General features: G+C 37.6%; 2 protein-coding genes across 2 annotated transcripts; both read right to left on the bottom strand.

Annotated features, from left to right (window-relative positions):
* Positions 1-3,331: 3,331 nt before the first annotated feature.
* On the bottom strand, positions 3,332-14,042 carry LOC107095150 (probable E3 ubiquitin-protein ligase DTX3). The gene is made up of 3 exons (XM_015391127.1): positions 13,697-14,042; positions 7,430-7,647; positions 3,332-5,399 (listed from the first exon to the last, which is right to left on the bottom strand). Exons 1-3 carry the CDS (start codon positions 13,994-13,996, stop codon positions 5,321-5,323), a joined length of 597 nt encoding a protein of 198 aa, XP_015246613.1. The 5' UTR covers positions 13,997-14,042; the 3' UTR covers positions 3,332-5,320.
* A 3,604-nt stretch (positions 14,043-17,646) lies between these two features.
* LOC107095145 (probable E3 ubiquitin-protein ligase DTX3) lies at positions 17,647-27,072 on the bottom strand. The gene is made up of 4 exons (XM_015391122.1): positions 26,470-27,072; positions 22,096-22,898; positions 19,193-19,410; positions 17,647-19,055 (listed from the first exon to the last, which is right to left on the bottom strand). Exons 1-4 carry the CDS (start codon positions 26,480-26,482, stop codon positions 18,980-18,982), a joined length of 1,110 nt encoding a protein of 369 aa, XP_015246608.1. The 5' UTR covers positions 26,483-27,072; the 3' UTR covers positions 17,647-18,979.
* Positions 27,073-27,767: the final 695 nt, after the last annotated feature.

Below are 27,767 nucleotides of genomic sequence, written 5' to 3'. Positions count from 1 at the left end.
ACAGAAAAAAAAACAACCTCAAAACATTTTTTTCCTGTCAACTTTGAAACTACAGGGGACAAAATCCTTGGTAGAAAAGTAAAATACCTTGAACAGAATGGAGAAATAGGTTAAATCTGCATGAGCTGATTAACATTAGAGAGAGGGGAAAATAAAATTGGTGTACAGGTAGTTTAACTGTAGTTGGGTGCCTTTAGCATGATGAGTAGGCAGGCAGGGAGAGAGAGGGAGAGAGAGAGAGGAAGGCGGTGCGCCAGGGTTCTCCCCCAAACAGCCAAAACACTCTAATTAAGGAGCACAGTGGGGAGAGAGTGCAAGAACAACAGCTCTGCATTGTCACATAATGATTTTCTTATCAACTGCAGCACAGAAAACACTAGGCGCCTCTCATCTGATGGATGTACGCAGGCATCTCTGTGTTTCCAGGGAGCGTCTCTGGGGGAGACGTCTGGTCGCACCCAGAAGAACGGAAGCAGCACACTCAATTTTTACTGCTCTGCAGCAGCAGAATGTTAAAAACAACAGAGAGAGACAGTCAATGAAAAAGGAGGTAAAGCAGGAGGGGATGTAGCCACAGCCCCCTTTTAAACATACACCAAGAGCCTGGGTGGTTTTTCATTCTCAGGAGGAGGTTTCTCACACATTTACATTGCTGCATGTATGAAACATCACTGCTCTGCATAATTTAAATGATGTCCATATTCATAGGTCTGTCTGCATTTTTTGCCCCTTATCGGATGGACCAGATGGCCTGATGGCGGGGTAAATACCTGCAGAGAGGGATGCAAAGTAATGGATTCCTTTGCATAATTTTCTTTCAATTATAAATTCAGTTCATTTTTGGGGGATTTTTTATTTTTGTACTACAACATACTGCATAATTGTGGAAAAATTATACAGCAACTTGCAGTATGCTTATATATTCATCCCCTTTATTGGGAGTGTTGTCCAAACCTTTTGTCCAGTTGGCCAAAACAGTAATCAAAAAACACTCATAGGTCACCAAAATTTCATATTTAGGATGTAAAAAATTACTTCTATTTTACCTGTTCCACATTAAACCAAACATGAAATTTTTTTATGTAGAGAAGTAGAATAAATGTTGCAGGAATTCAGTTAAGTTCTAATAATCTGAACCTAAAAATGATCTAGACATTTTTTTTTAAGAATAGAAGCAATTTCTTGTTTTTTTTTTTTTGTGGTCACTTATTAAAAATCCCTGGTCTTGGTTACTGAAAGTATAGTGAAATCGAGTAAAATGTTTTAAGTTGTTAAAAATGTTTAACATGTTATTTGCCATTATAATGAGACTCCCTTTCTTGCAGAAAGCCTTAGTAAAAATGTTTACCTTCAAAACTTTTCTCAGGGTTTCCAATAGTCTATTGGCCACACTGGCCAGAGTTAAATAAAACCAGCTTCAGAAGTCCCTTAATTGGATAGTAATGTTCAACAGTGTTTATTTTCATCTAAGTATTCTTCCTGCTGTTCATCGGAGGCATCAGATGTTTGTTAGTGAACATTAGTGAACAAACAACGTGTACGTTTTTTTTTTTTTTTTTTATCAAAAATCTATTTCAAAACATGATCCTCAGCTTTTCCTATCAGCACTCTGTTCAATCTATCATCTGACAATGAAATAGTTGCTATTTACCCAGAAAATGGCTTTTAAAATTAACTAAAAAGGCTGAACAATGATCCTCAGAAGCAGCCAAAAGGTCTTTGCTAGGTCTGGGGGAGCTGCATAGATCTACAGCTTAAAAGGGAAAAACTATTTCCAAATATGATGCAGTCACTCCACAGACTGGACACCTATGGACTCACGAAGGCAACTGAAAAGCTGAAAAAATGTTTGCATTTTGTCTCCAACCAAAGGAGGCACTACAGGCATGTGGAAAATTTTGGTCTGCTCTGATGAGACCAGAGCCTAACTTTTGGACCCGCATGCAGAATGCTGAACTAAGACTGAATGTGTCGTAATCTTGTTTTGTGTGCAGATCATTAAAATCCTAAACCCAAAAGAGAAGCCAACCCTGGTCCTTTGAAATTTAAAACAAAATGTGCATGTGTATTTTAATCCCTGAGGGCATTGAATCAGAGAGATATCTTCAAATAGAAACCCGCCAGAAAAATTTACAAGAAGTACTTCATGTTCAAATGTAGGTTAGGTTCAATGAAGTGAAAGTAATTTCCGACATATTTCACTTCTACTCTGTGCTACTTTCTCTAGATTCTTCTTTTCGTCACACAGTCTGCTTCACTAATGGAAGATGTTTGAGGTTAAATACATTTTATAAATGTATTAGCTTCTACAATTAAGTTGCATTTTCATGTAAAGTTCAAATGTTAGAGGTCTTTCAAACACAAAGAATTCAAATACACACCTGAAAGATTATTATTATTATTAGCAAGTAGCCTACTGCAGAAAGAGGGGCGACGGAGGGTGGGGTGGCAGATGGAACCTGCTTTGATTAGAGGTTAACAGATGCCCCCATATCCTACAGGCCACATAATTACCATCAGATAGACATGCTGCTGACCAACTTTGCTACTTCATATGTGCACACATTGAGAACTGAATCAAGGTTGACGCTGTTATCTGTTTTCTTCAGTTTTTGAACTTTGGCTTTCCATTAGGCCACTGAATAAAGAACTGTGGACAGCTCGCTATGGGGTGGCCTATAATCTCCAACTCTATCTAAGGAGTTATCTTAGTGTCTTGGTTGTTGATGACGGGATGAATTAGGAGATTTGGGTTTCATTTTGGTTTTATGTGATAGGTTAAAAAAAAAAGCATACCATTTATCCAAATATTTTACTATTTAAAGCCCCAAAACTAATTTGTTCATTAAGCAACCTTTACACTGAACAGGTAGAAGCCATCTGTCTGTAAACCTGTGCATACTGTAAATCCAGCTGTTCTGTAAGGGCCTCAGAGGTTGTTTAAGAACAGCTGTAATAAGACTGTGAACCACAGCAGTTTGATCTTTACTCTGAAGGAGCTGCAGAGCTGTACAGCGCAGGAGGAAGAATCTTTTAATTCCATAGCCCCTAATATTGCATTACACAAATCCAGCTTTTAAAAAGCTGCCAGAGTAAAACATTTAAAAAAGAGGAAATTACAGCCAAATAAATCCCATTAAAGGTTGTCATGAGCCACATAGGTTATACAGCAAATATAGATGATTTCTTTTTAACCTACCTACAAAGACAACATCCCCACTAATGCAAACATTGATGGAACCATCATATTGTGGAGATATTTTTCAACAACATAAACAGGAAAACAAATTGCGCTTCATGCACGGAAAGATGGATGGGCTGAAACCTGTGAGTTAATGGTTCACTGTCCCCAAGAACAAAATCCATAAACACACAATCAAAGCAGTTTGACACCGTTTAGCTCAAAGAATTTATTTGTTAGTGGCCCAAAGTCCAGACCTAAACCCAGCTGACAATCTGTGCTCAACTTAAAAAATTATTGCACTTTTTTTTTTTTTTTAAGTTCCGTGTTTGAACTATATTTCCAAATAAGAACAATCTGTTAAAGTGGCAAGCTGGTAGAGCGATATCCTAGCAGAATTACAGTTCCAGCTGAAGTAAAATGTGATTTACAAAGAATTAAAACTGAGATAGGAATATACTATTTAATGTTTAGTATACACTCTACATGGTACACTCCCAAAAGATGTTTACACCATCTATCATCAACATTCTACTTCAGTTATCTGCTATTTTGTGTTGTTCTATTGCATAAAAGAATGATAAAATACACTGAATGATGAGACAAATCATGAAAAAGATCAATATTTACAAAGACATTTTCATAACACCGTACATTATATGCATTCAGCTGCTGCAAAAAAAATATATATATTCAGAACAGAATTAATACAAGAAAAATGTGGTCTTCTCATATTTAGAGAACAACAGCATCACATTCTGCTTTCAACCATCAGGCAGCAAAGGTAGGAACCAACTACAAACGTCATCATATTACAAAAAAACAAAAAGCAACTTCCCCCTGTCTCAATGACCGACCTAATAACTGGACAGGAATCTTTGAGAAAGCTGGGCTTCACATGATGAAAACAGTATCTAACAGCTTTTTATCAGGATTACACCACCATCTAGTGACCCAGAATAGTAATGCAGGCAGGGTATAAAAAAAAAAAAGTTTCCAACTGTACCTAAGCTGCACAGAGGCACAGATGGTGATTTCAAAACAAATGAATCATTCTTTTGATTCATATTTCTTAAGGCACTAATTTATCAAATATTGCATAAGGCACAAATGCTACTGATGCTCATAATTGAAAAAGAATTCAAAAGATTTACTTTTGCTAAATGCATAAACATTTATTAGCCAACACTCATGCAATGCCATTCGCTAATCTTTTATTTATACATATATTTATTGGAAATATTAAGGTATATTTTTAACAAAAAACATTTTTTAATAATATTTATATCTAGCTTAATATATTTTTCAGGAAATGTTATGCTCATGTATACTATTAATGAAAGATGTCTGCCAACTACTTAGAATGAGGGAGCTGGAAAAGAGCAACACATTTATGACATCTTAAAGGCTTTGGATGTGCAAGACTGATTGGCAAAAAAAACAAAAAAAAACAACATTAAACAGTATCAAAAGGTATATTTAACATCTTACTGCCAAAGATATTTGCCTAACCATAACTCTCCATTTATATATTATCACTGGAGAATTGTTGGTTCAAGCCTCGGCTCCGGCTTTCAGTGTCATTGTGTTCTTGGGCAAGACACTTCACCTGCATTGCCTACTGGCCATTTACCATTTATTAAATAAATAAAAGCGTCTGGGATTACTCTTCAAAATGAAAAAGACAACAAAGCCTGCTATTAAAGCTAGAATGAGGTGTTGATCCTCTAGTCAGTAAATGGCTACAAGTAAACATCTTAAAACAAAACAGAAGCAGGTTTCATTATAATGTAACATAAAATCTATTTATTTTAAACTGTTTTAGCAAATCTTTACCTAAAGTGCCAATACATGCGGATGGTACCGAATGTTTTTTTTTTTTATAAAAGACACTAAAAAAACAGATATGAAATCAAATCAACAAACTTCTCCTGTTTTTTTGGCTTTAAGGAGATTATGCAAAAGTAAAGCAGAAGAAAATAATTAGGAAAACTTTTACCTCGGTTTTAGCAAACTTATATAAAAAAAAAAAATTCTTACAAATGTCAGTTGTGAACATTTCTGAGAAAAAGATCAGGCTTGCAACTGGAAATGTTATCAGGAGTAGCAATAAGGCCGTCTAAAAGATGGCTTCCAACATTAGTCATCTTCTGTTAAGCCTTTGAGTCGAAGCTCTTCTTGAACCCTGAACAGATACCCTGGATCTGGATAGCCAAAGCTGTAGAAGATGAAGACAATAAGGATAGAGATGAGACAACATCTTAGTGGTTTTCGGAGTTCTAGGGCTGCAGAAAATCCACCTCATAGTTAATGTAACACTGAAATACATGTATCTGAACTTAATAAACACATAGCTATATTCTTATTGTCTAAAACAGGGGTTTTCAACTTTTTCCAGGCCAAGGACCCCCAAACTGATGGCGAGATGGAGCAGGGACCCCCTAATTACATATATTGTATGAAATTGTGTTATATTGAAGTGGTCCTATAGTCACTCTATTAAAGATGGAGTAATTTCACCCTGGGATTATTAAAGTATTTCTGATTCCTGGTTGATGGGACAGGTGTTGTGAATAAAACGGTGCCCAGCTTGAAAGAGCTCCTGTGTGTCGCTAATGTGTGCATTGATGACTGAAAGACATCTTCTGCCTCCATTTATCTGTTTACTACAGTGTGTCGAATTCATGTTAATGTGGATTTAAAGAAATTTCAATTAGTGGAAAAAACTGCAGGGGGGAATATAAAAAAAAAAAAGACTAATCAACCAAAAGTTTCACGACCCCCATGCAGAACCTCCGTGGACCCCTAGGGGTCGCGGACCCCCTGTTGAAGACCTCTGGTCTAAAAGCTATAGCTTCCCACCTAACCAGACTTGTTAAATGTGCCAAACATAGCTTCACTGATGCACCAGAGAAACCACAGTTCCTTATTCAGTGCTGATCAACACTTAAGACCAGAAATGTTTTTTTTCACAACAATGCTTTGCTTTTGTTAGTTAAAAACACATTAAGTAAAATTAAAGAACCAGCTATTGGTTTTCATTTGATCTAAGGTCTGGAGAGTTTTTAACCAATACAGTCAAAATTTTTAACATTTTGTTCCCTGAGGCACTTACCGATACCATTTGCTTTGAGATAAATATCTACATCATGCTGACGAAAGCAGTCTTCATCCCAGAGGGAACCCCACACATTAATGCTCTCGAGATGGTTCCCTATCAGTGTAACAGGGCTCAGGGTAGATATTTCTATTTATATCTAGGAATATTAAGCTGTTTTCACATTTTTTCTGAATAACATGCAACTTTGCGGCTCCTCTTTTCACAAACAGGCCATTTTTAAAAGTCCTCTGCTCAGGTATATATATAAAAAAAATAATAATAATAAATCACACCGGGTGCCCTTCTTTAGCTAGCTCTGCAGTGTTGGAACCCCAATGCCTTAGCAGACTCCTTATTAGGAACTGCTCTTGGTATTTGCTGGACTCTCTTGGAAAGCATCCTTCAAAATAACTGAAGTTTTCTCCTTTGGGTTCCACATGGTTTGATCAATTATTTGGGTAAAACTTACTGATACTGGCAGCAGTATTCTGAACTATGAAGGGGTTTGATGGAGAGCCATTACCCAGTAAGTGATTCATTTGAGGTAACAATTTCGAGTCTAAGACAGCAATATAAAGAAATAAACCATTAGATAAAAATAGTGGTGTGCATTAAAGACCCTGAATCAAGAAGATGGTCTGAAGAAGTGTGGAGGGCTCTCACTGCCTGAGAAGATTAAAACTTTAAGAATCCAGATTATCTGGACCTGAAAAGCCCTACTCTGCCCTGAAAAGAGAGACACAAAAATGTTCCATTGGAAACAAGGCTCCCTGTAATGTCCAAACTTCCTCACTGAGCTAACTGTTAAGAGTACTGAAATGATGCTTCATCTGCTGTTTTTAAAATGTGGTTTTATTTAGCTTTCTGAATTTTGCACTCAGCTGTCTTTATATATAGCGTTTATATCAACCAAGAATTCATGAACACTGGCACCATAAAACCTGAAGCAATAAAACCTTTGACCATTATAACACTGAACATGAAAATCCGTGGCCTTATATTGCTTAATCAGATATTAGTTCTTCTGTTTATACTGACCATTAGTCAGTTTAGTAGCAATAGGTAATAATCCCAGTAAGTTTAAGTAAGTTTCCAGAGTGACTGTTTTATACAGATATCAGTCTGCAATCAAAATAAGGGGCACCTACTGCTGTGGGCCTCCATCTATGTTGGTCTTATGGTGAATGTCGTTCCAGGTGATGACGTTGTTGAGTCCTGTGGTGGCCGACCGTCCGATGGTAAACGTGAGTTTCCTGTCGAACGCTTTCCTCAGCAGCCTCAGGACTTTCTGTCCCTCTGTGCAGTCTGGCAGGTAGGCAACACGGGAGGTGCCGCTGTACCTCACTCCCGGGTTTGGGTGTTCAGGCTGGAAGAAAGACAACAGTTTGTCTCATCAGAACCAAAGCCAATTAACTCTATTTTCATCCTCTTCATCAGAGAAACAAACCGTAACATACTTTTTTATTTTTTTATTTTTTGACAAATACAATGGATTCCAGGAATAAAATGAGTAGTAAAAGCCGCTAAAAGAAAAGCATGTTACTGAATTATGATGGAACGGCTAGTGAAATGCAGTGCTTAAATTATGAAATGATTTGATCTTTGAATGGGGGGGTAAAAGCCATTGGATTTTGGTCTGGACTCTTTAAAGGTGAAGCTTTCTTGTTCTAGAAGAAGTGTGCCTCCAAAAATATGAATTTGTTTTAACTGCAGAGTCTAAATGCAGTCGTCTGTCCTGTTCCTACTTGCATGTTACCTGTAATGACTAATAATGGCTGTTAACAGTGTACTTCCTATTGCCCAATGACCTCTGAAGTTTGAACATACCATTTCTGAATGGAGGAATAAACAAAGAATTATATCATGTTTATTCCAGTGGAAATACACTGTGACGGAGTTTCAATTCCATTCAAAATTATTTTATGGATCCCAAGGAGAAATTAAATGTTGCCCTCACCCTTTTTTTCCCCCAACAAGCTGTTTTATACCTTTCTGAAACAAAGCAAATAAAACAAATCAATATTAGAACAAAACAAATTTTTGAGCTTGAGAAAATTTTTTACAACCCATATACATTCAGAGAAATTATTTCCATATCCAATATATTTTCAGATGTTGGTGTCCTTTCCAGTATTCTCTTATTAAGCGGTCATCAAATTGAGTTGATACGACTTACCCACATATGTACAGTTTTTACGCCTGGTGCAACCTTGGTCCCATCAATTATTCTTATATGTAAGGAAGTAAAGAAGATTTTTTTCTTCCAAAGAACAATTCTTTGTCTGTCTACATCAGGATGGGGGGGATGATATGCATTTTTTGTTTCCTACGATGTAGTTTCAGGTAATATGTTTGAGTGCAGCAGTAGAGTGATTCATCTGCCTCAGTAGTCCTAAGCCAATGTCCCCACCTTTTAACAGCAGTGTATGACGTTGGCCTTTATGCAAAGAATCCATGAACCTTTCACCTTATCAGGAACTTTGGATACACAAAAGTCGGCAACTTTGGCGTTTCTTTATATTTGTTTGATTGAAATTCCCCAACTAACCACATAATGTTTTAAAAAAGTCAGCATTGCTTAGAAAGATAAAAGTACTTAGTCTGCATGAATGAAGGTACTTTTAAACCAACCCATTATTTCAGATAATCTCTGGAGTGGCCAACGATTTCATCATTTCTAGCTTTAATCTGTCAATTACACAATTCAAGCAATCCAGAGAAAAAGTAAAGGCAAGGTGTTAGCCAATTCCATAGAGGTGGTGGGTTGTTGAGGCGGCTTTGGTCACCAAAGCTGGTGTGACATGAAGATGATGACTTTTTTCAAAAGTGTTGATGGAAGAAACAAGAGTGAGCAGGAAGTAGTGCGATTAAATGTCAGATAGAAGCTAAGAGCTAAAGTCAACTACAAAATACACACGCATGCTTAAAGAATTAGCTGCATTAGCAAGAAGCTTATGGTGTATATCACCCAGAGGGAAGAAACGTGTTCATGGTGTGTACTGATTGCTCTCTCTCTTTAGGTGTATGTGTTCCCCTAACACACATAAACCTGGGTTAGTAGCAGGTAGAAGGTTAACAACCTGATCTGGTCTGTATGTCCCCATAGCTGAATCAAAAGTTATGTCGCCATGATGATAGTTTTCTGATACCCCTTTCACACGGGCAGAAAAAACAGTTTAAACCTGGGAACAATCAACTTTTAGTGGCAGTGGGAGCAACTTACTGAGGCGTGTCTACCTGGTATCGAAAGACATGGCAAGCGACCCATGTTAAAATCGCCTCGGCTTTGATCAGCATGCTGTGGGAACACCACGGCCAGGTTGACTAACTAAATTACGTGACACCACTGAACACAATGCACGGGCATAAAGACACTGCGTCAGCCATGTATGATCTAACAAGGCCCAAAAAAAACCTCTGTTTACATTTGATAAACATGGCGCAGCGCTGGTGGGAGGGAATCGGAGGGACAAAAGAACGAAACTATAAAGAAGACTCACTACGGCCTGGCTTCCTTACATGTTGGTCTCCATTCTTTACGTTCTTAATTTCTGTCGCAGTGGTGACATCATCAACGCCAACGTAGCAGGGAGACAGAACACGCAGCTTGCCAGCTAGGGTTAGACAATGTTTTTTTTTTGCAACTGAGAAGGGAGCCCTTGTCGATCCCTGTTTGAAAAAGACAGGTTAACCCGCTATTTTCAGTGGGAAAGAGGCTTGAGAGAAACAGCTCTAAATAGATATATAATACATAGACACGCAGTGGGTAAAATAAGTATTGAACATGCCAACATTTTTCTCATTAAATGTATTTCTAGAGATGCTATTGACGTGATTTTCACCCGATGTTGCTAACCATTCATGCAAAGAAATCAAACCAAAGACGACCAGAAACGAAGTTATGTGTAATAATCTGAAATGGCACAAGGGAAAATTATTGAACATGTGAAAAAAGTGAGGTGCAAAAGCAATCCTGCCTTTTGTCAGTGCAAATTAATATCAGCTGGTGCAGTCCCAAATGATGGACTATAAAAGGCGTCTCTCACGAGAAACATCTCACGATGGGTAAAAGTAAAGAGCTTTCTCAAGACCTTCGCAACTTTATTGTTGCAATAAATTATGGCATTGGTTACAGAAGGATTTCTAAACTTCTGAATGTTGCATTGAGCAATGTTGGGGCCATGATCCAAAAGTGGAAAGAACATAATTTCATCATAAACTGACCACGAACAGGTGGTCCTCACAAGATTTTTGGCAGGGGAATGAAAAGAACGATCAGACGAGTTATCTAAGAGCCAAAGATCACTTGTGTAGTGCTTCAGAAAGATCTGGAATTAGCAGGTAAAATTGTTTCCAAAAAAACAATAAGTAATGCACTCAACTGCCATGGGCTGTATGCACACTCACCACACAAGACCATTTTATCCATTTCTGAATAAAATGCATGTTGAATCTAGTTTGAAGGTGCTTAACAACATTTAGACAAGCCTGTGAAATGCTGGGAGAATATAGTCTGGTCAAATTAGACCTACGTTGAACTATTTGGATGCCATAATACACATCATGTTTGGAGGTCATATGGCACTGCACATCACCCCAAATACACCAAACCAACAGTGAAGTTTAGAGATCAGAACATCATGGCGTGGGTCTGTTTTACAGCATGTGATACCGGCAAACTTCAAATAAATAAAGGAAGGATGAATTAAAAATGTTGAAAGATATTCTTGATAAAAAATCTGCTGCCACGATGAAGGAGATAAAGGTGGATGGACATTTCAGCAAAACAATGACCCACAACACACAGCCAAAGAAACTATCAATTGGTTTCAGAGGAAGAAAATAAAGCTGCTAGAGTGGTTTAGCCAATCACCTGACTCGAATGCAATAGAAAACCCATGGAAAGAACTAAAGATCCGAGTTTATAGAAGAGGCCCACGAGCCCTTCAGGAGTTGAAGACTGTTTGTGTGGAAGAACGGGCCAAAATCACACCTGAGCAATGCAAGAGACTAATTTTGCCATACAGGAGGCATCTTGAAGCTGTTATTGCCCACAAAACCTCCTGCAAAAAGCATTAAGTAAATTTCAGTAAGTGTGTTCAATACTTTTTCCCTGTGCCGTTTCACTTTATTACACATGACTACATTTCAGGACATCTATGGTTTGATTTCTTTGTATGTGTGGATTGCATAGATTTCTACTGACATCTGGTGAAAATGTCATGTCAATAGCACCTCTAGAACTAGAATTACTGAGAAAAATGGTGCTTTGTTCAATACTTATTTTCACCTGCTGTAAGTTAATGACATGCAATGAAAGAAAATGATTAGCATACTTAGAATATAATGAAAAATGTAACATAAGAACAGACGTCCGTGGATTGCATGTAGCATTTAAACAAAGTGCAGCTTGTGCTGAAATGGGCTGGAGGTAGGGGTGGGCAATATATTGAATATACTCGATGTATCCCGAGTTTTCCCACACAGAATAGTTAAAAAGACTCGACTGCAACCATCGAGTACAAATTTACATGATGACATTAAGCCAACTGCATCCATTTCCCTGAGTTTTATTTTTCATACACACTTTGAATGCATCATTATTCATCAGATTATTTTCTGCACGGCACGCGTACTACAGTAAAAAGTAAAGAGCATCCTTTTAATAAAATACTCAACTAACAGTATTTGGTTAAAAGGCTACTCAAGCACTAAGTAACTGATCTACTTACTACCCATGATAATAATAAATGATTTAAAGGTATAGAGGACGATCTTTTATATCCGGGTGGATCATCTAAACAAGTGGTCCTCCTAATTGTCCATCATTCTGGTGATATGTTTCATAAGGCCGTTCTACGTGCTTATCCCATTAGCTATCTTTTTCTGCGCATGTGCACTTTCAGACATATATCTTTGGTGAGCTACAATTTCAGTCACTGAAGCTCAACTTATTCACCACAGTTCTTTGAAAATGACAGAGGGCCATAAGAAAAAAAGTGTCTACAAATTGTATGAGAAGAAAAGAAAAGCCTCAGAAGAGGTAGATAAATCCAAAAATGCTTTACTAAATGATGTAAAATTAAACTAAATTAAGTAATAAACAAATACTGGGGTTTCAAAGAATAAGATAAAAATAAACATATAACCTACAGAAATTACACAATAAAAATGTGAGGTGAATGAACACTGTTCAAAATACTGTTTTTTATTTATATAATTTGCAAAAACAACAGTAGCGGTATGTAAAAATAGGTTAATTACAGAATACTGTTTATTGTTATTGTAAATAACATTGAACCAATAAGCCATGAGTACAAAAAAAGAATAAAGAGTTTTTCTGAATGGTGCATATTTGTTTAGAAGCTTGTTTTCATTAAGTGAAGTTACTCACAAATGATGGAGTAGAGTAACCAGATATTTTACTCAAGTTAGAGTAGCGATACTTTATCATATTTCTAATTAAAAAGTCAAAAGTGCAACACTGTAAAACTATTCCTAAAAACTATGATTTTTTTTAAGTTACTCAAGAGAATTTAACTGAGTAAATGTAACTAGTTACTACCAGGGGTGGATCTACTATTAGGCAAAACTAGGCAGTTGCCTAGGGCCCCAAGTTCCTGGGGTCCCCATAGACCTCCTAATACATGTATGGTTAATATAGCTATTACTCATTTGTGCACATTAATTATCTTTTTGGCAAAAATCCTTTCTCTAAAATACCATCAGAATGCTTATAAAATGCTGGGTTTGTCCATTTGGTGTACATGTTCAGAAAGGTCCAAACAGACAGCAGCAAACCATTTAAAAACAAAAGGTGCAAAGAGCAGTTTTAGCAACTTAGGCTTTTGTCTCTATCTTTAGAGACTTTTCGGACCCATCTAGCAATAAAAAAAAAAAGAAAGAAAGAAAAGAAAAAAAAGTTATTTATAAATCATACAATTTAACATGAAATTCTGTATCTGTATAATGGGTCTGTTTTATGTGTTGTCTTTTCAATTCAGGGGGCCCCATGCCTTTTTTTGCCTGGGGCCCCAAATTTCCTTAATCCGCCCCTGTTACTACCCACTTCTGTTTCTGATACAATGACTACCTCATTTTTATCAATGTTTAAATTTAGGCTGATTTTCAACCTTCAATTGAACACAGTGCACAGCTTGTTTTTATAACAGATGTTTTTCATTATGCTATTTTATTGATCTATTTTATAATCTTAGCCCTGTAAAGTAGTAAAATACCCATTTTTAAGCCAGAGGCAAAGCAAAGAGAAAGCTTTTAAAAAGAGAAAGCTTTTGCTAGATTCTAAAAGGGACTCTATCCTATGAATGAAACACTGCCCCCTTGTGGACAATTATGAGTTCCAAACAATGAGCAACATATCAGTTGACACAGTCTGAGGAAGCCACCATTCTTACCCCTTGTACCCCAGCTGGAAAAATGTAATGAATGACGATAGAGCCGCAGTTGTCGAAGCCTGGCAGCTTCATGATGCTTTTGGTCACCTCCATCACACCGTCTGGCTGGGTCCCCATGTAAACTCCGTGGAAGGTGTTGCATAGCGGACATGCGGGCTTAAGCCTGAAAACAGAGTCGATGCACACCGAGCAAAAAGAGTGCTGACAGCTAAGAGTTTTCCTTCTCTGAATCTTCTCCAAGCAAATGGGGCAGTTCACCGCACTTTCGTCGGACAGGGTGTTGTTTGCCCGGTTTTCCATGTTTTACATTCAGTGGGCCTGCTTCCTGATACTTCCTATGGGGTCATATGCTTCAGACCTGTGACGTAGAGGAATGGGTGTGTAATTCATTTTTACTGGCTGAAGCACAGGTCATGTGATCGGAAATGGATGAGAAGCTCGTTTCTGATTGGTTGGATTTTTTTTGTTAATCTGACTTTACTTTCTTGTCCATGTTTATTTTTACTATCTGCAATAAAGAAATGGTATCTGTATCCTACGGAAGAGGATTAGGGCCGCTGAAATGTTTTTTTTAAAAAGTTAACTGATTTTTATATTTTATTTCAGTATAATATGAGAAAAAAAAAATCAGAATTTTGACTTTAATCACAGATTTCTGATTTAATCTCAGAAATCTGACTTTAATCTCAGAATTTTGGATCTTAATGTAGATGGGCACCATGAAGGATGAGATGTGGGAGCAGTCAGCTTCACTGACAAAGATGTGAGTTGTTTAGGAGGGCCAGTAACACATTGGTGGAAAATTATGGAATTAGGCTATTTAACACAAAGATGCTATTTAATTAATGGAAGGGCAGAAGGTGATTAAAACAAGAGAGCTAGTTTAGCCTTTAAAACAGACATGGCAACGGCTTGATGCTAACATGTTTGTTAGCTGTCAGAATTCATTCATAATTCTGAGATTAAAATTAGAATTCTGAGAAAAAAGTCAGAATTCTGAGATTAAAGTCAGAATTCTGAGAAAAAAGTCAGAAGCAGAATGTTAGAGGTTGAACCAACAGATTCTGCAGAGTGGGAGAATAGAGAGAGAATGAAGCAGAATGATGAAAAGGGTTATATGTCCCTATGTCTTTAAGCCGTCTAAGCTTATAGCAGCATAACTATAGAGATAGCTCAGGATAACCTGAGCCACTCTAACTATAGCCTTTATCAAAAAGGAAAGTTTTAAGCCTACCTTAAAAAGTAGACAGGATGTCTGCCTCACAGACTAAAACTGGTAGTTGGTTCCACAGGAGAGGAGCCTGATAACTAAAAGATCTGCCTCCCATTCTGCTTTTAGAAATTCTAGGAACCACTAGTAAACCTGCAGATTGAGAGCGAAGTGCTCTGTTAGGAACAATCAGATATCTGATATAAGATGGAGCTTGGCCATTTAAGGCTTAATATGTGAGAAGGAGGATTTTAAATTGTTTTCTGTTTTTAACAGGAAGCCAATATAGAGAAGCTAGGATAGGAGAGATAAGATCTCTCTTTTAATTTTAAAAGCTGAAGGTTTTTAACAACAGTTAGTGGACTTCCTGATAATAAAGAATTACAATAGTCCAACCTTGATGTAACAAATGCATGGACTAGTTTCTCAGCATCAGCCCTGGACAGGAGATTTCTAATTTTTGCAATATTTCACAGATGAAAGAAGGAAATTCTAGAAATCTCTTTGATATGGGATTTAAATGACAGGTCCTGATCAAAAATAACTCCAAGATTCTTTACTTTATCATCTGAAATCAGTTTAATCCCATCCAAATGAAGGGGCTTATTATAGTTTAGGACAGCATATTTTTCAAAGACTTGTCCAAAGACTATAATTTCTGTTCTGTCTGCATTCAGAAGGAGAAAGTTAAGAGTCATCCAGATTTTTGTGTCTTCAAGACATGCCTGTAATCTAAGTAATGGGTTAATTTTATCTGGATTCATAGACATAGTATCATCAGCATAACAGTGGAAATTAATCCCATGCTGTCTAACAATTCTACAGATTGGGAGCATATACATAGTAAATAGAATTGGTGCTAGCAGTGATCCCTGTGGTACTCCCCAAGTAACCCTGGAGCATGAGAAAGATTTGTTATTAAGATGAACAAATTGAAATCTATCAGAGAGATAACATTTAAACCGGTCTAGTGCTGTTCCTTTAATTCCTACAAAATATTCAAGTCGTTTTAAAATAATATTATGATCACCTGTATCAAATGCAGCACTGAGATCCAACAGGACAAGCACAGATACAAGTCCATTATCCGAGGCCATGAGGATATCATTAGTGACTTTCACCAGAGCTGTTTCAGTGTTATGGTGAGCTCTAAAGCCAGACTGAAACTCTGGCTTCAGAGCTCTAAATTTTAGATAAGAAATAATGATTGAATATAGGTCTATAATTGACCAAGTCATCTGGGTCAAGAAAAATAAATTAAAAAAATAGTTATTTTCAAAACTAGTGTAGTAAGAAAATCTTTGCCCTTTCACAGGTTTCCTCAGGGCGAAGTGTGTGTATGTGTTTTGTAACGGCAAAGCAGAAAGATTACATTAGCTGATTATCTTACGGTAAATGCAGGACACAAAATTTATCTTATGTAAATTTTAATTTTATGACGATTCCAAAAGTCATAGCAGTAGTTTAGTAGTTACTTGTAATGTTAAATATTGTGTTGAAGTCTGGCGTGCAAGTCTTTTATTTAATAAAATAATTAGATGTTTAAACTGGATGTGATAACTCCCTTATTTAAGAAATAGTATTTCATAATCAGTTAGCTTACTGATATTTTGTTTCCATTCTAATAAATTCTTGAAAAAAATAATAATTTCTTTGTCGTGTAATGAGATATTGTCATACCGTTTCTAAAGCTTGTTTCAGATTGGCTGATCAGCTCCTCATGATTTCTCCTTCCCCAGAAACTCCATTTGTTGGGGAATTTCGTTTCGTTTGTTCATTTTTTTCTATCAACACTTCTACTCTTTTAATATATGGTTTCGTTTTTATCAACATTTCTCTCTCAATACTGCAGCACACTATTATCCAGGAATTTTCTTCAAGGTGCAATGCTCATCATATCCAAACCAGTTCCAAATCCAACCTGGAGAAGCAGTGAGGCATATGAATAGCTGAGCAAAACCTGCTAAGCTGCTTCTAAGTCTCTAAATGACCAGGCAGACAGAAGTGTAAAGCAAATACCTGATCGTTTTCTGCATCTTTTCATTAAATAAGCATTGTTCTTTAGTGGGTTAGTAGCTCTGCCATTTTTGTGATAGCCCATGAGAAACTACTGATCGACATCTGAAACATGAAAACTAGATTATATAGTAAGCTCTATGAAAACTACCTTTCAAGGATTCTAACTATATCTGTATTGAAGTAGAGGGAATTCTTCTAAAGTACCTTAGCTGTAATACTTCCCAATGAATCATCACTTTCTTGGGACTCTGCAGCATCAAACATACACACTTTATTTTAGGACCCATATTGAACATCCTTGACAAACCCAAACATAACTTTTTATTCAAGTATTAAAATGTGGAGCACATAATTCTGAACATCAACAAAGTACAAATTAACATAATTAGAAAAGCAGAACTGATTTTTTTTTTTCCCGTAACATTCGATTTGCAGGAACTGGAGTCCAGCCATCCAACTCTTCTCTTCTCTTCAGTTAGGTTATGCATAGAAAGATTTGCACAGTAGCCTTGATAAACTACAATCCTTTGTCCAACAAATATCTTGATTGGTCCCTTAACTAAAATGCAAAGGGGGTGGGGGTGGGATTAGAAAAAGCATTTGATGTGAGGATGTGTTTAAATCAGTTTCAGCCACGAAAGTCTGCTGGATTTTGCAAACGAAAGTTCTAGTTCTCCATTAAGTATAGGCAGACATCATATAGAGGAAAGGTAATGTTTTGGACCCGATAAGCTTAGAAATCTTATAAACTGAGTTGTTTCTTTTCTCCTAAAAGCTAGATGCTTTTATATGATCAAATGGCGCTTAAAATGCACCCAAACAATTCCAACATTTTCAGACACCCTCATGGCTGATTATTTCTTGAGTCAAAAAAGAATATAAAGAAGGCACAACAAACTGAGATCAGTGACTCGCCTCCAATCAAATTAATCTCTAAACTCCCCAATTGTTGGTTAAACATTAAGAAATTTACATAGTTAACTCATATTGAAAAGAACAATCTAATAGGAAAAAATCATCTAGTTTGAAAGGAATGAAAGCATAGATATTTAAAGAGCTTTTGTGCCTTAGATTTGGTTAAAGTGATCTATATGCCCTTCAAAGTTGACATCATCATTAATCTGCTAATTCAGAGAATGTTTCCAACATAGTGAGGTAATGGGGCAAATGACTAGAAGACATCTTGGAAAAAACAGGACTGACGACTGGAAGAAAACCAGCGGGAAGTTCCAATGCATACCAAACGGCGCTGCAATGAGACATCATTTAACATTCCTCTTATTTTAAGTACGGAGTACATCTCGAGATAAAGATCACACTGAATAAATACGTTGCCTGCCAACAGCCGATGGTGGCATAAACCTGTTGACCTCAAACATCCTGCAGTGAGAGGAAGAAAATCTCCATTACTTCTATTTCACTAAAAAGGAAAATACCAAAGTGCCTGTGAGTGCTTAAGATTGCAATAACATCAGAATATTTAAATCTGTTGCTAGAAGCAGTGCTCTTCTGCTATGAACCAGGTACAATCATTACAACAGGTAATTAATAACACTCTAACATGTTCAACAAACAATTTAGAGAAACACAACAAAACGTGTGCTTTTAAGACCTAAATAATACCCATAGAAGGGAAATAAAAAATAAAGAACATAATTATACTTAAACTAACAAAACTTAAATGATCGAAATAATATGTTGTACCATAAACTTGACAAGCCGCTAAATAAGTGCAATAGAAGTGAGGCCTTGGGCCAGCAGTGACAGTTTGAGGATTTTCACTGCATTTAGAGTATTTTCTTCTACATGTAGCACTAAATAAGCTGAACTGCCAAGAAAAATGATCAAAGCAGAACAGGCAGTGGAGGTGATAGGGATTCTTCTGCAGCAATGGACATCCGTCTGATGAGGTGTTTTTTTTTTGTTTTGTTTTTTTAAACCTTCAGCCACATTTAAAGTGACAAAAGTTCCATAGCAAAACCTGCTGCTTGGTCAAATCCACAATGAGGAGATTCCCAAGAAAAACGTCCAAAGTCCTTCTCGGTCTCACGTCGTCAGTCCGCAGTAATACCTTTTTCTCTGAGCTCCTCTGTTACTCGCACCAAATATGTGGGGTCTGGGTAGCCAAAGCTGTATACAAGAGAAAAAACAAGTGGCTAATGATATTTTTTAGCCCGACTGGCAACAAAAAGTGGTAACTAACTCTTCTGATATTAAACCTCTGATATAAGCAAATAATCTTCATAAACCTGCAAACTCGTACATACCAGCGCGGCCCGCCGAATATAGATGTCTTGTGGTGAATGTCATTCCAGGTGATGACATTTTGCAGGCCTGTCGTCATGGAGGTACCGATGGTGAAGATAAGGCGCTGTTCGAAGGCCCGACGCAGCAGGCCCAGCACACGGTTCCCTTCAGGGCTGTCGGGGAGGTAGGCCACGCGGTCCGTTCCTGGGTATCGAACACCAGGGTTTGGGTGATCAAGCTGTGGGTGAAAAGTATTATGAAGAGGTCAAGTATTTTAAATCCATGCATTCGACGTCTATACAGTAGCCTCATTAAGCATGGATGGGGTCTACGGAGTAACAAAGTCGTTACTCTGTCCCTCAGAAGACTGTGAAACTATCAGATCAGTTGTTTTCTTACTTTCTTACTTCACATCCAAATGCATTATTTAAAAAAAACGTAAGTAGTAAGAATTCAACAAAGAATATGCAAGCTTCACCCTTTTTCCCTATCTGCCTGTTTTAGCATTCACCAATATTGATCCTAGCTACACTTTTATTAGCCATACTTTTACTATTGAATGTAGTTGGATAACAGCCATTAGAATATTATAGACAAAAGAGGAAATGCTAAAAGTTAATTTAATACATGTACTCAAGTTAATCATTTGATTCTCAATGCAAACACAGCTTCCTGCTCTCACCAGATAGACTAGTATGATGTGAATCATAAAGTGCTCCATAAAGTCGAACCCATGAGGGATTATCACAAAATTTTAATCTGCAAAGTGACTGATAACTGTTGTCACTGAGATCTTTTTACCTGGGTTTTCAAGTCTATATATCCTCTCTTTAACTTCTCTTTTATATATTTAGGTTTCCACTCAGGCCAGTAAATATTACAGCACATCATGCACGGGGGCTTTCCATTTCTTCAGGGGGGATTTCTAGGAGCGGGAACATTGTAAACATCAATAATATTTAAAGCTTAGTAACCCTGCAGACATTCTTATGGTTGGGAAAGTCCAAAACAATGAAATAAATTAGACTTTCTGTAAGAGAAGAACAGATTCTCCAATTGAAACGATGTTCTCTAACTTGTTGGTGTGTGTTGTTTAGATTAAATGTTTACAGTGAAACTTAATGTAATAGTGTGTTTTTTTCTGACACAGTGTTGCAATATTGTGTTAGATAACACAATATGGCAAGGAAAACAATATCAATAGTACACAACAAAAACCTTTGTTTTGCTTTAAAAAGAAAACTGTATAAAAAAAAAACATCTTAAACATCACTGAATATTAAACAGAGATGTTTGAAGTTTGCCAAATTCTGTGGTGCTAGTATAGGAGTTTATGTCACAATGGGTTTTACAATAAAACTTAAGGGCTGCACCTTTGATTTAAGGTTATTTGAGTTAAGTTGATTTAAGTTTTACATCTTAAATAGATTGTATTGTGTACCTGGGGTTTCAAAGTCCAAAAATATACCGTATATATGCTGTTTGGGACATATATGTGTAGTCCATTAAGTTTTCTCAATTCTCTATGACATTTTATTATCTATTACAAGAAAGTTTTTGCTTGGGAGCTGCTAAACAAGGTCATGGACTTAACAATCCAGCAAATTCACCATGTTTTTTTTTTCCTTTTACAATATTTTTGTAGTGAACGTTGAAGGTCCGGCTGTTGGGTGCATTAACTCACACAAGTCATTAAACCGTCCCCCAGGCATCCAATCCTCTTTGAAATGCCTGGTAAAATTTATTTATTTTTGAAATGTAGATATTACTTCCTGCCTATTGATAGCAGCAGCATCATGCTCTGCACTTATGTTAGAGCTGCTAAACTAAATTTTAATTCCTTAAATATATACCCTTACTGTGCGTTTAAATAACAATATTACACAAACAGCTTTGCAGTTTTTCTTTTTGCAATTTTTGTTTTGGGAACAGAATCACAAAATTATCCGAATACCATCCAATGATGTTCTTGGCACTACATTAGTTAACTGATTAACTATGTTGGGGGTATTGTTAAAACAAAAAGACATGTTCAAGAATCTTCACTGTCATTATGAACCCATGATAATTGTTTTTTGTTTAAATATGCGGTGAGATTTAGAAACAAAACACACAGACATTTGAAACACTTTGGGGAGGAATGAGCTTATTTGAAGTCTTAAGGAAATCTGTTTTTCCTTTTGAGGAAGTATTTATATTCTAAAAGATATCTGAATTGTAGCTGGGGTTAAACTATTGCTGTTACTACTGTGAATTGCCGAAGTTTTCTCAGCTGATGCTAAAGAATTAAAATTTGTCATGTAGTAAAACACAGAGTTGTCTTTTGGGATTGCATTTTTCTGATTTATTTTTCACTTAAATCTTAAACTTAAATGAGTTGCTCATTTTAGTCCTCTTTCCTAGACTAAAGTCTTGTCGATAGTCCATTTTTGCCTTTTTTGGATTTTACTCATTTAATTCACTTTTGATCAGACTCCAACTTGTGAATTTAAGTCAGAATGAAAACTCTCCTACTATTGACATCTTTTAATAGATTTTGTAGGAAGAAAAAAAAAAGTTTCTGCATCGCTTCATTCTTGATTCACACCTCTGCTATCAAACTGTGAATACATCCAAATGGGTTGCAGTAGAATGCTCTTCAACCTGGAAGGTGATGGGCTGTAAACATCTCATTTACATTTAAAGAGAAAGTCCCAAAATTAATCGCTGAAAAAAGTGCATTGAAAAATATAATTACAATTTTAAAAGAATCATAAAATGGGCAAATATAGACTAAAGCAATGCAGATCATCTAAACATAGACCACAACAGGATGATTTAAAAGCATGCATAATATAACGGGGGAAATGGCTGAAATGCTTTTAACTTAGTTAAAAGCATAGAAACTTTGTGTCAGACTACCTACACACCCATTTTTACTTACCGTCTGTATTCCAGGAGGAAAACTGTAAATGATGCAGATACACCCATGGCCTTCATGGCCAGGAAGCTCCAGATCAGGATCCCGCTCCACAGTCATCGACCCATTGGCAGGCTGGTTCCCAACCAGTTGGCCATACACCAGTCTGCACACGGGACAGGCTTTCTTCACCTTAAAAGCTTGCTCCAGGCATGAACGGCAGAATGAATGGCCGCATTTCTCCAGGGTGGTCCTCTCCACTATGTCCCCCATGCAAATTGAGCAACTGTTTCTATCCTCTGCTTCACTGTGGGAACCCATACCAGAGTCCTTTTCTTTCCTCAGGGAGGCTTCATGAAGCATGGCACACACCTCCTCATCAGCAGGCTTCCTGAACCTTTGCTGCTGTCTTTGGGAGCGCCGAGGCTGGGAAGGTGGAGCCTGAAGCAGGCTCCCTTCTCCATTCTGCTCCAGGGCTCCAACGCAAGGTAGCAGAGCTCTCTTCCTCTTGGACCCTCCCTCCTGTTTGCTCATTTCTTTACGGGCACATCGGCATAAGTCAATGAAGGCTTTGCGCGTCTCACTAGAGATGGGTCCATCCGTCATGCTGGATCTGGTGCTCCTTGAGCCTTCCACTGGCTGTAACTTCACGGCACAGCAGCCTCCTCTCTCTCCTCGCCTAATGATGCCAGCGCTCATTCCCTGTTTGTGCTGGAAGTCAATGAGCCAGGGCCGCCCAGCTGCAGCCAGGTAATCCCAAACTGCCTGAGAAACCAGCACCTCATCACTGCCCTGGCCAGCACGCACACTCATCTCATCAGACGAAACTGCACAGAGGAACACAATGACACCATTAAAGCCTGAAAAACCTCATTCATATGTTTAGAAATCAGACTCAAGGCATAATCTCGTTGAACTATTAATAAAATGTTGGTGGTTGAAACAAGGGGCTATTGCAACTTGATTAACTAGTTATTTTAAATCAATTGACCAAACATTAATTTTCAATATTTTTTTCTTGTAGTATCTAGAACAAAAACAGATTAATTTTTTTTTGTTTCAATATATAACACTTGTAAATATTTACTGCAAAAGATTCATGTGAAACAAAAGAGACAAAATAGAGAGAGCTGGCAACAAAAAGAAGAATGTTTAAAATTAAACAAAATATATGATCCAACCTGAGCATTAAATATCTGCACCTCATTTTGGGTAATCCTTATTTGCATACACAAATGGAAAAGCAAATAAGTTAGGAAATATAAGCCCAAATTACATGTGCAATACATGTACTACTACTACTACTCATCCACTCACATAAAATTGGGTGAGTAGAACACAGACCAAGCTGCATCAGTTCAAACATCACTCAATTTTATTTATTTTTTTCAGAAATTATAGGTCTTATTTGAACAGCAGTAATAAAGACATTCTTGAGAAAAGGCAGGTCTCATTGTATTATTTTTGTTCTACATCATGTCAACCACAAATGCAGAAAATTTCAGATCTCTAGCTACGACAGTTCCAGAGCTGTGGGGCTTTGAACATTTGGTGTCAGCTTGGAGCAGAACGCAATGGCTCCACCTGCTGGTGTCTGTGTTTCTCTCTAACACAAGCCTGTAATGCGGTTTCCCTTTAAATAAAGTACACACATTTGGTCTCATTCAAAACCTTATTTCATTGGCTACAAAGTCCAACACCCCACATGGTCTTATCCAATAAGAGCAGAGAATTTAACGTTAATCATAACGCGCGTCACTGGCTGACAGAAAGTGAACCAGAGATTTCGTGAGTGAGATTTCGAGGACTATATCTCCCTCAAATCACGTGATAAAAATGTGCAAACACTGGTGTCCTGTAGATAAGAAGACGATGTAAAGAACCATACCAAACATTGCTGGCTAACAACCACGAAAATAAGTATTAGAAGTAAATATTAGCAAGATGCTGAAAATAAGCAATGACCAGCTAACCTTTCTGATTTGAACAACCGGATGTTAGGGCCGATTTTCTCATCATGGAATATTTTATTACTAATATGTTGGATTACTTTTAATCTGTGGACCCTTATGAGCGAATAGAGTATAAACAATTGAAGATTGGATTTATAAAACGGCTTCTGGATGCCTTCAAATGTATGTAGTTGTGGCTGCTTTGTTTGTTTAGATTTTGACATGCTGCTATATCTGTTAATTGTGCTTTGGTGCTCGCTGTGTCCATAACATTTACTTGATGGTTGAATTGTGAAGAATCTAAGCTTACCAAGGATTTCTAACATGTCTATATTTGTAAAAATTTTACCGGTGGAATTTCATGCATTCTGAGTTATTACCCCATTTAACATCCACCGGTGGGTTTTGAGAGGTTAATGACTGTCTTTTTACTCTGTTTTTAATTTTATGGTCTTTTAAACTTGTTTTAATTTTCCCTTTTTTAATGTAGCACTTTGAGATTTGAAGTCAAATGTAAAGTGCATTATAAATAAAATTTAATATCATTATTATTACCTTAATAAATTGAACACAGACTGTTTACAAGCCTTTGTTTGTTTGAATCTTTCTTCTTAAAAGACAAATACAGGTCAATTTTTGACATAATGTAAACCAAGTGTTTTCTAATGGATCATATTTGAAAAGTTTATTTAGAGTTTAAAGTACAAAGCAAAGCACATTTACCAATAATGCTTTCATTTCTTAGCATTGTCACAAAAAAAGCAGCTTCAGCTGCTCTAGACGCGCTGCAGACAGCATGCGCGTTCATGTGTTTTGAAGGAGTTGTTTCATGTGATGTCCCTTCTTATGCTCCAACTCCGCACCTTCTCCAAAGCCAATTATCGTTCAAGATCCCCTTCATTTAGCTCCTGGCCTAGTTTCTCTCTGGGAGGTGGGTCCTTTCACCCACCTCCACCTCCTCTCCTCCCTCATCCTCAGATTTTTTCTGTCCTACTCACCCTCTGGATTATCCCACCACTAGTGTCCAGGCCCAGGGAAAGACTACACTAATCATTTTCTAGTTTACTCATCAAAGCGAATGCTGAATCACAGCATCAAAGTCTTCTGCCGGGGCCTGAGCTCCAAATAACTTATTTCATTTATGTCTTTTTTCTGCTTCTATGTCTTTAAACCCTAGTCAGCCTCAGCAGATGGCCGCTCACACTGAGTCTGGTTCTGCTGGCCGTTTCTTCCTCTTAAAAGGGAGCTTTTCTCTCCACTGTCTGCAAACCTAAGCAGCCTCACCCACGTTACGCCACTGCCTGTTTTTGATAACAAAGTCTATCTTTTATTTTTTACAAAAACAACCCAAAAAGCCTAAATAGTTGATATATAAGTACATTTTCATTCAAAAACCAACTCGGAATGTTATTCCACGCCACAATGCAAGAGGGACAATCAGGAACTAGCTGTGGGTCTAGATACGGGAGCAAGTTTGTCCGACAACAGAGGGACATGGGGACGAGAAAGAGTGGGGATCCAGGTGGAAAAAGGGTCCTAGCGTTCTTGCACACCTTGCTCTTCTAGCTGGTCCAACTTTACGAGTCATTTTCCACAATGGCGGTCATAAAAACAAAAAAAGCTGGTAAGGTACCAAACAGGAAATAAGCATAGTGTGGAGCGGATGTAGATTTGACCAATCAGAGGCCTCAAGTCTGCGGCACTGTCTGTGGTCACCTACAGTTTGGGAGAGGTGCAGCAGAGCGCCTGCGGAGGGGGCGGGGACGACTTAGTTTCCAAGTATAAATTAGCCTTTAGGCTCAAACCTGCTGTTTTCTCTTTAAGCTAATAACAGGTCACTTAAAATTAGACTATTCCATCAGAACAAAAAACAAAACAAAAAATGTGTGGGCTTATTCAAATTATTAATAATTATGACAAAGCATGCTTTAAGGCTGTTTTAAAAAAAACATGCCTCATTAGAATATACATTCTAATTTATTGGAACTGACTGCATCTGCAAGTGGTGCCCAAAAATTTTATTTTCCTTGGGGCCCAGTTGAACTTTTGGCTGGCCCTGTTCGCACTTATTTTAAACTGCTAAATGCAGAGATGCATAATCCAGGTTGGAGCTTTTCATATGCATTAAAGGGATTACTTTATTTAGCTCAAATATAACTTTGCGTTCACTGAATTCATAATTGTTGAGATTCAGACTGAAAAAGCAAAACATTTAGGTGAAATGTCTGCAGGGCATCAAAGCATGACATAAATAAAAGAGGAGCAGTTGGTTGTTTGGGAAAGATAGCAGCTGATGTCAATGAATCAACTGTTGAGATGTAAAAGGTGTAAACAAATGGAACTCAAGTCTGTGATAAATAAATAATAATAAAATAAAAAGAAAGAAAGAAAACAGTGACCAAAAAAAAAAAAAAACAGATCTGGGACAGAGCATGATGATTCTTACCTTGTGATCCCATAAATTCCTCCAAGTGAGAAAAAAAGCTTCCTGTTGAGCAGAAGTAGAGATAAAACTGAAGAGCTGGAGCCCCAATAGGCTGGATATATTTAGGCGAGAGGGAAATTCAGCGATGTGGCAACATTAAGGTCTCATTTCTTCCAACATGTATGAGCAAAGCGCCTCCTCCTCTGCACATCTCCAGCCCTCAGTGAAGCGGCTGTCATGGAGCTCTGAGGCTGGATTAAAAGGCCTTTATTCTCACTGCAGCTGATCGGCTGGTGATGAGTCGGCTCTTGTCAAGCCATGATATCCAACGCTTTCCTCGATTGCGAGTAAATCGTTTAAAAGAAACAGAAATCAATGAATGCACCACCCAGTCCTCTTTTTTTGCTCGGTCTCGCCTGCGCTCCTGTGTCCTTGTAGGCGTAAACATAAAGTAAAAAAAAAAAAAACCTTCACCGACCCTCTTCGTTTATCAGCCTCGGCCACGTTGTGCTGTGAGCCTGCGCTGACAATTCACTCTTCCCTTCTTTCTTTTACGCAAACCAGCTTTTCCCCACTCGTGTCCGCGTCATTTTTCCTCAGTCTCTGGGCTCCACATTAGTTTACAGGAGGGGGGGCGCGTGATGTCAATGAAACCAGGAAGTTCGTCACTGCTGTCAGTAAACAAAGGATTACACAGTTTGTGTGGTTTTCATATGTTGCTGTGAATCGTGCTTGATGCCGCCCTAGAGTCAAAGTAACTGACCAAAAAGTACACAAAAACACGAGCCCACGCGCCATCTAGGGAATACCCACTCACTCCACTGCTGGAGTGGCCTGGATCTGCTTTTATGTGGGCTCTCACATGCATATTATCTCATTGCACAACAGAAGTGTAAAATAAGTTGGAAAATGTGCCCTTTATAAACAATGAGGGTAAACATAAAGCCACAGTGATCCTAAGATCCTCTCTCTCTCTCTCTCTCTCTCTACATTCCCAAATACTACCTGAACTAATAACAATTTTGAATTTAGGTGTTTTACTCACTTAAATGGCTACGATATAAATTAAATCCAGCTGATTGATATGGAGAATGCATAGTTTTGAAGGAATGGTTCTTTCTCAGGTGATCAGAATCCCAAGATGTCTCGTTGGGATGCCATTTGTGCAATAATTCCCACTCCATACAGAGTGGTGTGATTCAATTCAGTTAATTTATGTAGCTCCAATTCACAACATATGTCATCCCTGGGCATTTTACCGTTCACCAGATCATACAGTCAAACTGATTCAAAGTTTTCTAAGGAAAACCAGTTGATTG

Source organism: Cyprinodon variegatus, unplaced genomic scaffold (genome assembly GCF_000732505.1).
Source record: "Cyprinodon variegatus isolate N-32 unplaced genomic scaffold, C_variegatus-1.0 Scaffold526, whole genome shotgun sequence".
NCBI lineage: Eukaryota > Metazoa > Chordata > Actinopteri > Cyprinodontiformes > Cyprinodontidae > Cyprinodon > Cyprinodon variegatus.
The sequence above is the reverse complement of the archived record's forward strand: the minus strand, read 5'-3'. Positions and strand labels throughout refer to the sequence as shown.

Coding starts and splice junctions, on each gene's coding strand:
- LOC107095150 (XM_015391127.1), bottom strand. CDS start 13,996: ATGGAAAACCGGGCAAACAACACCCTGTCCGACGAAAGTGCGGTGAAC. Junction 7,648..13,696: donor TTCCAGCTGGGGTACAAGGG/GTAAGAATGGTG, acceptor TCTTTCTTCCAG/CCTGAACACCCAAACCCGGG. Junction 5,400..7,429: donor ATAGATGGAGGCCCACAGCA/GTAGGTGCCCCT, acceptor CATCTTCTACAG/CTTTGGCTATCCAGATCCAG.
- LOC107095145 (XM_015391122.1), bottom strand. Junction 19,411..22,095: donor TTCCTCCTGGAATACAGACG/GTAAGTAAAAAT, acceptor TTTCACCCACAG/CTTGATCACCCAAACCCTGG. Junction 19,056..19,192: donor ATATTCGGCGGGCCGCGCTG/GTATGTACGAGT, acceptor TCTTGTATACAG/CTTTGGCTACCCAGACCCCA.